The sequence below is a fragment of the Ochlerotatus camptorhynchus genome, unplaced genomic scaffold (assembly GCF_037179485.1).
Source record: "Ochlerotatus camptorhynchus isolate MF236.1 unplaced genomic scaffold, CSIRO-AGI_Acam_v1.1 ptg000652l, whole genome shotgun sequence".
Lineage (NCBI taxonomy): Eukaryota > Metazoa > Arthropoda > Insecta > Diptera > Culicidae > Ochlerotatus > Ochlerotatus camptorhynchus.
Window position 1 is genome coordinate 44,932 of NW_027041131.1, and position 13,317 is coordinate 58,248.

A 13,317-nucleotide genomic window follows, 5' to 3' on the forward strand; every position below is an offset into this window, starting at 1 on the left:
GACGCAAGAAACCTTTAAATATTGTTTTCAGAGGAATAAAATAACCGGTTTTATGATCGCGGAGCGCTTACAATCAGCACAAGAACGAGGGTTCAATCCTACGGTACTTCACCTTGAAATATAACGAGCTTTTGTAGTGTTTTTTCTTCTTATATTTCTCAACACATGACTTATCAAAGCCGTACCCTATTATTTGTATGTAAAATTTAAAAAATAAAATTTAATGATTCTAAATTGCCCAAATTTGGAATTTTAGCACAAAAAGTAGCGGGTACAGCGTGAGTTTCTCGGTGGCCTAGTATCGACCGTTTTTGCTTACTGAGCCGAATCATTTAGCTTCTTACGAGAAATGTAATGGCAGTACGTACAACGGACTGAATCCGCTTTTGGCAACACGTCGCCGTTATTTTAGTTGTGTTCTGTACTCACAAACCTGTCAAATTATTCTATTAATAAAATTGTGAATACACCATTTTCTGACATCTGATTGGTATACATTAGTGAAAATGACAGGTTTTTCGGCCAATTGCATGTCTTTTGTCGAATAATGTTTTTTGTTTGGTAGATATTAAATTATTTTACTTTTATATGTTCGATATGAAAAGTGAATTTACACATAAAATGCATCTAATTTGCACCAAATTGTTAGAATGAAAACTGGATTTAGACAGTTTAGGGGAGAGAATTGGGATTTAAATTTCAGTAAAACGGATTGCTGGATCAAGAGCAGCAAACCAATGCGTTTACTGAAAAACAGTTAATGATATTTTTCCCGAAAAATTCAGCTAACATGGACGGTAAAACCACTGGACCGATTTGTTTGGATCAAAAGGTCAAATGAAAGATTATTATATCTAGTCTTTTTTTTTAGTTTTCAGGAACAAATATTAATATGGGCTGTAATTGTGGTTTTACACTGAAAAACATTGATTATAATCGATTTACATGGTCTGGGGTTCAAAGGCACTACGGCATGTTATTTTTTTAAACAACATACCTATTAAAATTTTACCGATGCATTTTTTTTTTTCGTTTTGTTTCAATTTTTCAAAAATATTAAGTTTTGAATAATGGAGGCTCATGGCAGTTTATGAGCAAAAACTAAAAACTTAAATTCTTTTGAAAAATGTAACATGCATTATTTGACAAATTTGATAACAAATTTGGTTTTAATTTTGTTGCCCATTTGCTCTTCAAAAATCTGGATCAACAATAGAAAAGGGCCCATCAGCATTTGTAAACAAACCGTTCCAAAACCCTTTACTCACAATGCGAAGGCCACCCACGCAAACCAACACCATCATCGGATAGGGGAAACTTCTACCTACACGATTATGGTGTTGGTTTGTGTGGGCGGCCTTCGATTTGTGAGGAATGGGCTTTGGAACGGTTTGTTTACAAATGCTGATGGGCCCTTTTCTATTGTTGATCCAGAAATATACTATTGAAATTTTGTTTTCATTGCTTTAGCAGAACATCAGATTGAATACTCGTTTTGTTCTAAACAGGAAAAAATGTACATCAAATTGAGTTCCACAGCTTGCAAAAAAAAAAACATTCCGTTATTCGTGAACAAAAAATCATGAAAACCTGAACTGATAATTTACATGAACTCATGACTTTGTTCCCTAAAATGTGATAACGTAAATTTGATTTTCAAGAATCTAATCCCAAATCCATGAAAAATCCGGAATCTAAATATATAAAAATTAATTTCTGTCTGTCTGTCTGAAAAAGGAGGGGGGTGGTTGCTACGTAAATATATCATGCTTTTCTTTAATCGGTGCATAAACTCAAGCTAATATTGAATCTCGAGCAAGGCCGGGCACACTCAGCTAGAATCAAATAAAATTATGATTTCGTGATACCATGCACCCAGAAGTGTGCTTGCATTCCTGCATCCGTGAACTTTGATACGCGGGAAAAACTCCAACAACCTCAAGTCACGAATTTCGAAACACGTTAGTTTTTCGTTTACGAAAGTTTGAATAAAAATCAAGAAATCGTGATCATTGCTCTGCAAAATAATCATAACGCATGCGTTACGGTGCTCTAGGACCTATCAAAGGCATCAACAGTCATAGAAACATGAACTTACACAATAACAAATCCCCCCTCCCTTCTTTATAAGTTCTTAATTCGAATATTTGAATTGTTATTTCTGAGACTTCCTCCCTCCCATGTAAGAAACCCAGAAAATGTGTGCTTACATTTCACGCACATAAGGGTTAAATAGCACAATGTATAATTTTGATTCAATTGGATTAAACTTTGAACATAATTTGTAATATATTGTTAACAAAACTGAAACCTGGATGTTGTAGAACATTCTCGTTACTAAACGAACTTTACAACGAACATGAGCGACTGAATAAACAAAACAGAACTGAACATTTATAGCAGCCAATCTTTTGCAGTTATTTGAAATTTCATTTCATACATTAGAAAACTGAAACTTCGTTTGTACGGATCCCTGAAGCAAAGAAAAAAAAATACTGTGTATCTTTCCCGCAACATCAGCGATACCGCAACAGAGAGCAGTAGCATCTACCATCAGCAGAAAAAATGACGAATTAAATTGAAAAACAAATACTTTCAGCATAATTCGATTTTTTCAACTCCCTATTTCTGTTGAGTTTTCCCAGCTCCGTTCTCTTTCAGGTTACCTTAGATTTTTTTTCTCCAGTGTTTATCTAAATCACAGAGGAAAAATGTACACAAGAAAATCCATCGAAAAATGCGGTTTGCTTGGCAAATACCGCGAGGAAATCTTTCTTTGGGATTTTCTGTCTCGTTTTCTCGCAGTACAGAAATCACATCATGCCATCTCTTCTATTCCTTTATAGGCCTGGACCAGTATTTTGTCTGTTTGTTTGTTTACTTTCGCTCGAATGGTTGCGTATCGGGTTTTTCGCGAACAGTTCCATAAATACTCTGCAAGGATTCAGAGTGTTTACACTTAATTAGTGTTGATTGTAATGATTTTTGTAACTACTCAGCCAGAGACTTTGATTTAGTTAGGTCTAATATATACGATATAATAAGACATGCAATTGAGAAAAAGCGCTTTTTTCAAAAAAAAAAAAAATACCAATAAGAGATTCTCTGCATCATATATGACCTCTTTCTAATTACGAGTAAATAAGGTTATTGGCTCACAGTATGATACGTTTAACATCGCCCAAACTTAAAAGGAGCTGTCATCTATACTACCGCTATTCGCATAACAGTCCCATGTAGCAAGGAAATCCACAGGGTATGGGATTGTTATGCGAATAGCGACAGTATAGGATGTTTGGAAAATTTCCTCTAGACTTAATTTAATCTGGCTGAATCTCTCGCCTGGTGTGTATCAATAATAAACAATTGCATCAAATTTCCGAGAGAGCTGCAGCTCCATTTCCCAAATAGCCTTTTAATGCCTCGTTTCTCTAATTTCTTTGGTGATGTGATCCGCATCAATCAACGATTCAATTGATTTCGCGTCCGAATGAAATGCACCACAAGCACCAATGGATAAACCGCGCATCCCACAGAAAGATAAACATTAGAAAAGAAGTTGCGAGCGCGAGAGAAAGGATATGCAAGAGAGTTTTTCTCTCCCTCGCTATAGAGAAAAACAAGGATATGCATCCAGCGCGGGAAATTGTTCGGATCATAACGGCAATCGTCATACTCGGGCAAACTTCGCCGCTAGCAATCAAGGCATGAGATATGAAATATGATCCTTGCTCATTCATTCGCTTAAATAACGTTACACGATTCACACCGTTTTTGAACAAGCGAACATTCTGGTTACAAGTAGTGAGGAGTGCTTCTAGTGAACCTTGGCAGTTTGCCCAAGAAACATCTTCACTGATTGAAGCACAAACGGATACCATATAAACATCTATTGGATTGCCTGCAATTAGATTTATGTCATGAAATTAGATTACACGGAATAATTAATAGATCATCATTTTCAATTGCGATGGGTTTTGAACGGATTATTTTTCATCAATGGATTGAAATCGATTCTACAGCATTTGTGATGCAAAGCAAAGTGGATGTTGAACCATAATTTGTTTTAGGTACAGAAAACAGTGCAACAGCGGATTCCATCGAGCCATTTGTGAATCAAGTGATGTGTTATGTGAGCCAGTGCACAACAGTGAACATATGAAATTTAATTCAATTATCCATCGAATCCGCGAACAATTGTGGTTTGAATTCGATTTTTGTGGCCTCAGGGAATATGAACACAAAAACTGGCCCGTGGTTTTCCAGATAAATATGTCGGTGAATTTCGTTTTGGCCGCAGAATGTTCATGCAAATGTAATGCGTGTCCCTGAACCCTGACAAAAAGGAGGAATACAATTAAATTAGCAACAAATGGAGCAAATTTTTCAATTACGTAGGCACACTTGAACCGGAAAGATTTTTTTTTTGTGAAATGGAAAAACGGGCAACAAAACAGTATGATTTTCAAACTGTATTGAAGTAACCAGAGGCAAGAGCGCAAAAAACACGATGTTCACAAATTGGTTAGCGCCACCGACAACTACCCTACCACCGGATACAATCATTGAAGTCGGCCCACCACCATTCACACGGTATGCCGCACACAGCGCATTGGTTTCCGTTCACAGTGGTTATCTGCGAGCAGCCTTACGTTCAGACAGTTTGGCAGCAAATGCGGACACCATGCAAATATATGTCCCCAATGTGACCGCAGATCAATTCACCCCACTACTCACGTATATGTACACTGGATTTTTGGATTTGAATATTGAAAATATTTTCGGCGTGCTGCTTGCTACCCACATCCTTCACATGCCAAGAGCACTGGAATTGTGTCGTTCCTTCCTATCAGCTACTCAAACGGAGAACTATTTCGGCGGACTAAACGCCCTATCGTCTGCTGGTGCTTCTGATGTTCACAGTTTATCCAAACTTAAACCTGAATTGGAAACGAGCAAAGTAGTGCGACCAATCGCCAGCAAAGCAACCGGAATTGGACTCAACTTTATTGCACCACCTGCTTCGCACATTCTATTCTCGAGCACTCATACTCCATTCAAAAGCCTTTCCACCGTTGTTGGCACATCACCGGCAGTAATAGTTGAGAATGCTGAAAATTCATCGCCACCTCCGGGGAATGCAAAAATAGCTGTGCTGGCCGAAAACCCTGTTTCTACCGGACAACGTCATGGAGATGTGGACGATAAATCCCCAAAGGAATCAAACCAAAAACGACAATCAAAATCACTAAAACGTAGCTCGAACAAATCGGAATCTGTTGTTACAACGACTACCACGAAAGACTCCAGAGTGGTTGACAAAGGTGTGATCATTGATATTGCAAGCTGTGATGGACCGGTGCGTTTCCGTAGGGTTCTCAACGATAGCTATGGCATGAACAGTAATAGCAATAATGTTACTCCCCCAGATGACTCGAAAGCTGTTTCTCGCTATATGAGTTCATCCTTTCACCAACAGGTAAGTGACCAATTATCAACTTATGACATTATATTCATCTAACATTTGATGGGTACATCATTTTCTTGTAGATGGTGCGAAATATCAATGAGCGAAAGCAGAGCCTCTCTATGGGTGAAAGTTTTTCGTGCGCAAGCAACAAGGACGAAAACAGTCAGGACAACAACCAATCGCAAAGCTCGCAACAAAGCACGGCATCTGGAGCAGCCGCAGGCGAAACGTACAACTGTGTCTACTGCAAGCACACTTTCAAGTCACAGTACTGCTACCAAAAGCACGCTAAGCGCCACTTGATTCCGCTGAGCTTGGAAGCGAGTGCTACCAGTATGGCTGTAACGGATTACGTAGGCATCACCGAAGCGGATAAGGACGCTTCCGGCCCCAGATGCGAGAAGTCGGGATCCAAACGCGAGGTAAAACCGCTGGATATGAATGTGCAGTACTATCCATGTAAAACGTGTGGTAGTAAATTTCCCAGCTACTACTTTGTTCACAAACACAGGAAAATGTGTCATGCCGAGGAAGAGATTTTGTAGAATAAGACAAACACAAGACAAATACAATCCAACAGGGTATACTTAATCAAAAGCTTAGCACGCAATTCAAATATGATAAACAAATAATATCGCTACATATCAAATAAACTTGAATCTATCTTTGAATCATTATTGAATGTCAAACACGTGTTTAAATCTGATCTGATCACACAACAACTTGGGTCATAATTTTACGTCTTTTACTACGAACCTCCAGGAGTTTGAACACCCAATTGCGTGTTAATAACATTGTCAGTAGGTATAATCAAAGTAATTTAAATTAAATCACATCAAAAGCTGGTGACGATTGTTTTTCAAAATGGCATGTAAATGCAACGGGATAAAAGTTTCCGCTGTTATGGGGCAAAATTGCCATGCTCTAAAATGAAGTGGAACAGATGAATGCTTATTTATAAACAGAAAATTCTTCTTCTTCCTCTTGCCGGCGCCGGTGGTGTAGTGGTAAGCGTGACTGCTTTCTAACACCCCAATGGGTCTGGGTTCAATCCCCAGCCGAGGTCGGTGGGATTTTTCTGAGGCATAAAAATCTCTGGTCACGTCTTCCTTCGGAAGGGAAGTAAAGCCGTTGGTCCCGGCCCATGTGTGTTGTGAATGGGTGCGATATCCTACGCAGGTGTGGAAGCTGCCTTCCTGCACATTCGGTTGCCGTCAATGGATGGCAATCGATGTCCGTCGGTGATTGGCACTAGATTGCGGAACAGAGACCGACGTTAAATAAAGGAAAAGATTCTACTTCTTCTTTTTGTGCTTCTTTTCGTGATTCTTTTTCTTCTTCTTTGCATTCTAAGCGTATTGCTTATCACATATTAGCTTATTGCGTATTCTCTACTTAGTGTTCTAAATGAATGCTCTTCCCCAGTTTTTAAATTGAGAGCTTTCGATTTATTCATTCATTCATTCATTCATATTTATTTATTTGTTTATTTATTTATTAATTTATTTGTTAATTTATTTATTAATTAATTTATTTATTTATATATTTATTGTTTATTTATTTATTTATTAGACAATGGGATATATACACTATCAATTAGCATCTACTTATATATTACGTGATAAAGCTACGGAGTTTTATCATGAAAAATGTGAAACAACATCAAGACATTTTTTCCCAATAAACAAAGTAATCGCTTATCCAGTTACAGTTCTGCATCACCATATTTGTTGATGATATAACAAAACATGCAACTGATGATTTCAACGTGAAAAAATATCAATTAATTTACTATGATTTTCCAAATATTTACATAAGAATTGTACTTCGTAACTTCAACTGCCATTTTCGCAATGCCTACTTTTTCCATATGAGACATGGTAAACTCCATTACACTATTGCAATTAACGACATTTTGTTAATACCATGTGTGCCAATAAAATATTATATTTTATACACCTTTTTATTTATTTTTGTCAAATTTGGTGAAATCAATGCATATCGGGGGTCTAAGGGTAAGAGAGGCTTAATGAACAGATGGGGCATAACGAGCATCCCGCACTGCAGTCCCAAACTTCTAATTGTTCGAAACAAAGTAATTGATAGTAGGTTGAATAGCACCATTACAATGATTAATGGCCAATACATTTGTTTAGAACCATAAGAAATTTAAGACTAAAGCACAGGAAGCTCACTATGCCCCTCCTTCCCTTCATACAGTTATCATAATGGCCGTTAAATTGTATTGTCGATTTGCACAATTGTCATTTGACATCAGGTTCCTATCGATTTAGCTAGATTTGTGTATAATGTTGGCCTTATTTTAAAAATATTTAGTGATTAAAATAGTTTTTATTTTTGAAAATTGTTTTTTACCTCGCTCATGAGATCTTCTTTTTTTAATTTTGAAAGTGAAGCAAACCTGAACAACATTGAAAAGTAGAATAAATTTTGGATCGATCTGAAGTTAATTCATCAAAACCGGTCAAGAAATGACGAAATGGGTATGGGTTAATCACCGGAAGTATTTTCTGTATACGAAAATTCTGGACATAAAATTACTGAATCTCACAATATGTAAATCACTGAATCCCAATCTGTGTTTCTCTTAATTTTATGCCGGAAATATCGCAATCCCATGTCGATAAACTTTCATTCCTTTGAATATAATTTTGAGAATCTATTAATTTTAATCTGGGCTCCACTGAACCCGAAGATAAGATACTCGTAATTCTATGCCGGGATTTTTTTAAGTGTTGGCTAAATAAGCGAAAAAAATATCATCTCGTTGATTGTTTTACCATCGTTCTAGAAAAGTCGGAGTTTATGTGACTGGAAAAAGGACTGAGCACAACTTCAAAGCTATCGGAAAATGAAAACGCTGTAGTGTCAGCTGCCTCCATATTCGCAAAATAACCATGCGTTCGGAATATGCATGTCTCACGCAATATTTATTAGAGAACAATTGACACGTTTCATGAATCATTCGAAGTGATTGAAATATGTACTTATGTGCAATTTGCGGTAGCAACGAGACGCTTATTGATGCATCGTGACTTTTTTGGCATGGTTGTTTCGTCCGAAAGTATCGCATAAAATGCCCAGAATCTATCGGGATCTTTGGCACAATAATATTGATAGCCGGTCACCCTGCAGCACTCCTGCGCTATGTCCGCAAAACTTTTAAGTCTCTTCCTTTGACGACAAATAATTTGCCGAACTACGTTGTCTGTCAAAGTGTATTGACGAAGCAAGCAACGCACATCGTGTCGCATCATATTTTGTCAGCAGTCAGAATTTCAATAGGGTTTTTGTCGTCGAGAATCGAGAAATGTTGCACCTCAGTTGTCACGCGATATTAATGCAATAATGCAACACTGATGTGTAAAGTTGTCAATGTTGTTATGCATTAGTGAAGATTACTCGTTATGCTAACGTTTACGATGATTATCTAGAAAAAAAAATCAATAATCATCGCAAAATACATATGTTTATTGTCAAACCCACGGTAATAGATACTACGCGGAATTAGGGTAGGTCACGGTACTCATAACGATCTTGGAATTCTCCATTGAATTCACCTGGCCATTCCCTCGCAAATTCCATGGTATTATTTTCAGAATTTCCGGGAAATTCTACGTGGCGTTCCTAAAGAATACTTTAAATAATTCCATTGGAGTTCTCTACAGAATGCCTGGAATTATACCAATTCTCGTCAAAATTCCATGGAATGTTCTTCCAAGAGCCTTGACAATTTTCCAGGGCCCAACACCTTCATTCAGATTTCAAATATGGAATCGCAGAACTTTTTCCGAAAACTTGAGTATTTACTTCAGTAAGTTCTAATCGTTTTTATTTCCGTAATTTCGGTGTTGTACAAAAACAGTTAGGAAGGAAATTTCTCGGTTTTATCGCTGAAAATGAGCTAATCCGAGAAATCTTCGTCCATATTTCTTCGTCTCTAGAAAACATTAGAATTTGTTTTGCGCTCAAGGAGCATAACATTTTTTCAATATTCTTAAACGTACAATTCTTGATTTTCTGAATAATGATTTTGTTAGTAAATTAAAGGACATCCTAGCCTTGCCCATCTGCATATGGAACGCATTTCATGACAAGTCAGTTTAGTTATACAGTTTATCTTTTTAATGTATTTTGAGCTTTGCCAATACGGCACTAGGTACTCATTATGATTCCCATTAATCTTATTTTTGAATTTTCATGGCTAGCACGGGTTGGTTTTAATAATGTTCAAGACTGTTGATTAAGTATTTAAAGGCATAAGTGCATCGTGTAACTACCACTAACAAACCGGTTAATTTTTCAAATCCGCAAAATGGTGCTTTCTGGTTAATTATTTTCCGGAAAATGGTACATTCCTGGTAATATTATTCCGGCAAGTGGCCGAGCAGGAAATTGATTTCCGGGTATTATCGTAGAATCGAAAATTGCTTGAAGTCCCAGATTTGTTTTTACTTAGATACCTGCCCTAAATCCGTGGTTATTCCATCAATATTTTGTTTTGTACATGTGTGTAACCAGTTGCCAAATTTGATATGCATCAGTAAAGATGATCCGATATGCTAACGTTTGCCTTAAATATTTACACAAAGAAATCAACATACATAGCAAAATAATCAAGTTTATTTTCATGGAATAGGGCACTATTTTTTTATGCACTAAACGAATAAGCTCAGCTATCGACTGATACCTATTGAATCAATTAATTGAGTAGCAAGATTCCGTTATAATTTTGGAATTGGTTTACTGATGAAAGAACAAAAATAAACCAACTTTAAATTTAGATTTTCGTACACTGAATTTATTTTATAGTCGTGATAATTAAAGACCTTTAAGCCAAACGTTTCGCTCTTTTTACTACAAGTTCAATTTTCATTGTCATTTCATTTATGATCCGAGTGTGGTGGACGGCGATAAAAAATTAAAAACAAAACTTACCTTTGCAGTCCTGTGCTGTTCCTTCGTCCCTTGTTCCGTCCAATTCGATTCGCCTTTTCTTTGCATCACTGCAAAACAAAACAGTACATGTTTACAATATCAGAAAACAACGCTCCTAGTGGTAGCTGCACTTACCTCGGCTCTAACTCGTCCTTGAGGAGGTTATCTTTCACACCAAGTTTACTATTGACCACTACAACAGATCCCAACGTAATATCCTTGATGATATTCGCAAACGAAGAAGTCGTCTTCGGCGTGCTTGTATTGTTAAACACCACAGCATTCTGGTGTGGCAGAGGTTGTAAATGCGGCTGTGTCTGTGAGCTGGGAGGCAACGTCGAGGACGAAATAATTCCACCTGGAGCAGCTGCCGTAAGCGTAACTGGTACCGACCCTCCATGGGCCAACGTGATTCCGCCACTGGCGGCGACGGAACTAGGCATTGTGGAGATGATGCTATTTACACTGGCGTTAACGTTATTGTTACTGCTGTAGTTGTTATTCAACGTAGTCGGAACAGTTGTTACTGTTGCCGTTGTTGAATTTAGTACGTCCGTTTTTACACCGTTTAGCGGAATTGCAGAAATACTAGGGCTAGGGTTAGGTACAAATGACGTTTCCACGGCAGTCACATTCGTCAGATTACCGCTGTTATTGTTGTTGCTGGCATTGCTACTGCTAGCAATGCTGTTGCTGTTCGTGCAGTTACTACTGCTACTGGACACAGCAACGCTCACTACCGGAGCCAAGGTACTGCTACTACTGATGATACTAGATGATGAGACTGAAGGAAGTGTTGCAACTGATGAGATGCTGGGCAACGTTACCGCCGGCGAATTTATACTCGTCGGGGCCACCGATATGCTAGGTGTTGATGCAGATGAAGAAGGTGGTGGAACAGCTGTGGATGGTGTTGCACTTCGCGATGAACTTGCATTCGCAGGCGCCGGGCTTGTCGACACAGGGGCAGTTGTCGAAGTAGCAGTAGTACTATTACTTTCCAATGCAGTGAGAGGTGGAGACGTTGAAGATGAATCAGAACCAGCTGCTTCTTTCTCCTGTCCAGTCTCATCCTTTACAATTGCTTCGGCACTCTCGGTACCCGGGAGCGTGGAATTTACATTCGATGTACTACTGCCTTCATTAGTAGTGCTGTTGCTGGCACTGCCACTACTGCTACTACTACTACTGCTACTGTTTGTAGTGCTCGTTATACTACTTATGCTAGTCGCAGTTGTTGACGTCGTCGATGTGGACACTGTAGCGACTGCCAGTGGAGGAGATGCTGCAGATGCCGTTACCGTGTTGATTACTGGTGCTGTTGCTACAGACGATACCGTAGCTGGTGTGGTTGTTGTTGATGCACTACATACAGGCGTTTTCGTGTTAATACTACCTGCACTACAGCTATTACTTTTACTATTATTTTTATTGTTATTAGTAGTATTTGAAGATGAATTTGTTGAGACATTAGATGCCGAACTATTTCCTATTGAACTATTTGTTGAATTCGCGGCACGATCACGGCCTACAGTCTTTTGTTGTTGTTCACGTTGTAGTCTGAAACAAAGAACAAAAAATGGATGTAACACCAAACAAATGATCTAAACATTAAATGTATATTTCATACCTTGTTGTAACACCAGTTGTTAATGCATCTACTATGCTCTGTGTCGAATTTTGATTGGATTTCTGCATATTCCTCGAACTTCGTGTCCGCTGCCTAGACTTTCGTAACAACTGCTTATAGTTTTCCGCCTTTTTACTGAGGTAGTAATATCGCACACAATCCTGAAAGACACGTAAAGGTAAACATAAGCATAAAAGACAATTTTCGGTTTTACAAGCGTGATTTACCTGCGCGCTCTTCCTATCCAAGCTGGCTGCAATCATACCAAAATTTTTCGGATGTTGCAAAAATTTTTCCCGAAAAACTTCCTTTTCGCCAGCTGTCCACATGTTTAAATTTAATCGTTCCTGTAAATGAAGATTAAGCGTTCAAATAGTGTCATTATGGAAACACTTATGTATGTTGATGTTTGATTCTGAAGCACCAAGCAAGTTTCGCCCCAAATTAATTAGATGCACTCGATTGTTATAGTTAGGATTCCAAATTAATAACTTCTCAGTTCAATAGAAAAAAACGGTATTAGCTTTGGGGTTCCCAGACCCGAACCAGCCAATGGCAGAAAGTATCTTTAATAAAGAAACCTAACCTAAACCTAACTGTGTTATCTTATAATATTTATTAACTATTTACCTAAATATCGTTTTAACATTGTGATTCGTATCAACGTTTCAGGGTAAATCCACAGACTATAATCACACGTCAGTTTCAGTTAGCAACACTATGCACTATCAATAATTGGAATCTACTTTCTTATTTTGTGATTCACTTACTGTTCTTGCAACTGATGAGTTTAGGAAAAAATATTAATTTAACAATTGAGGGGAGCAGAGAACACTTCTACCCCAATTCTACTAGCCATTCATGGAGCAGCTGAAGGAATATTGGTTTTTATAAACAATCGATAAACTTGTCGCACTTCTATATGAGATGTCATATAGATTTTATTGGCCCCATTATTTTGAAGTTGTAATTTTTCATTTCAAGCATAACTTTTCAAAAGGACGTAAGTCGCAAAAATAAACAAATCGACATTTTGCATCTAACCGAATATAAAATACATGCTTTTCCTACGAGTTAATAAAAAACAAGGTTTGAAATTGTAATGCATTATGGAAAATATATTTAATGAACGCCCTATGTGACCTTCATTTTATTGTTTTTAAAATGGTGTTGATACACCCTTTTATTGTCAACATGACTTAACTGTTGAAATTTGATGATAACACAAAAACTGCAGATACGCTCACAGTGATGCGTC

The 13,317-nt window shown here is 37.7% G+C and overlaps 2 protein-coding genes across 8 annotated transcripts in view; one reads left to right on the top strand and one right to left on the bottom strand.

Annotated features, from left to right (window-relative positions):
* Positions 1-13,317, bottom strand: part of Smr (Smrter) — a 137,890-nt gene that overhangs the window by 23,465 nt on the left and 101,108 nt on the right. For all 7 annotated transcript variants that reach the window (XM_065237864.1, XM_065237863.1, XM_065237861.1 and 4 more), the window contains exons 6-9: positions 12,287-12,406; positions 12,060-12,220; positions 10,565-11,989; positions 10,430-10,497 (exon numbers count right to left, since the gene is read on the bottom strand). In XM_065237864.1, coding sequence (XP_065093936.1) covers positions 10,430-10,497; positions 10,565-11,989; positions 12,060-12,220; positions 12,287-12,406 — 1,774 coding nt within the window. The remainder of the gene's footprint in view (positions 1-10,429; positions 10,498-10,564; positions 11,990-12,059; positions 12,221-12,286; positions 12,407-13,317) is intronic.
* Positions 3,762-6,894, top strand: LOC135714485 (zinc finger and BTB domain-containing protein 8B). The gene is made up of 2 exons (XM_065237865.1): positions 3,762-5,479; positions 5,551-6,894. Exons 1-2 carry the CDS (start codon positions 4,511-4,513, stop codon positions 6,013-6,015), a joined length of 1,434 nt encoding a protein of 477 aa, XP_065093937.1. The 5' UTR covers positions 3,762-4,510; the 3' UTR covers positions 6,016-6,894.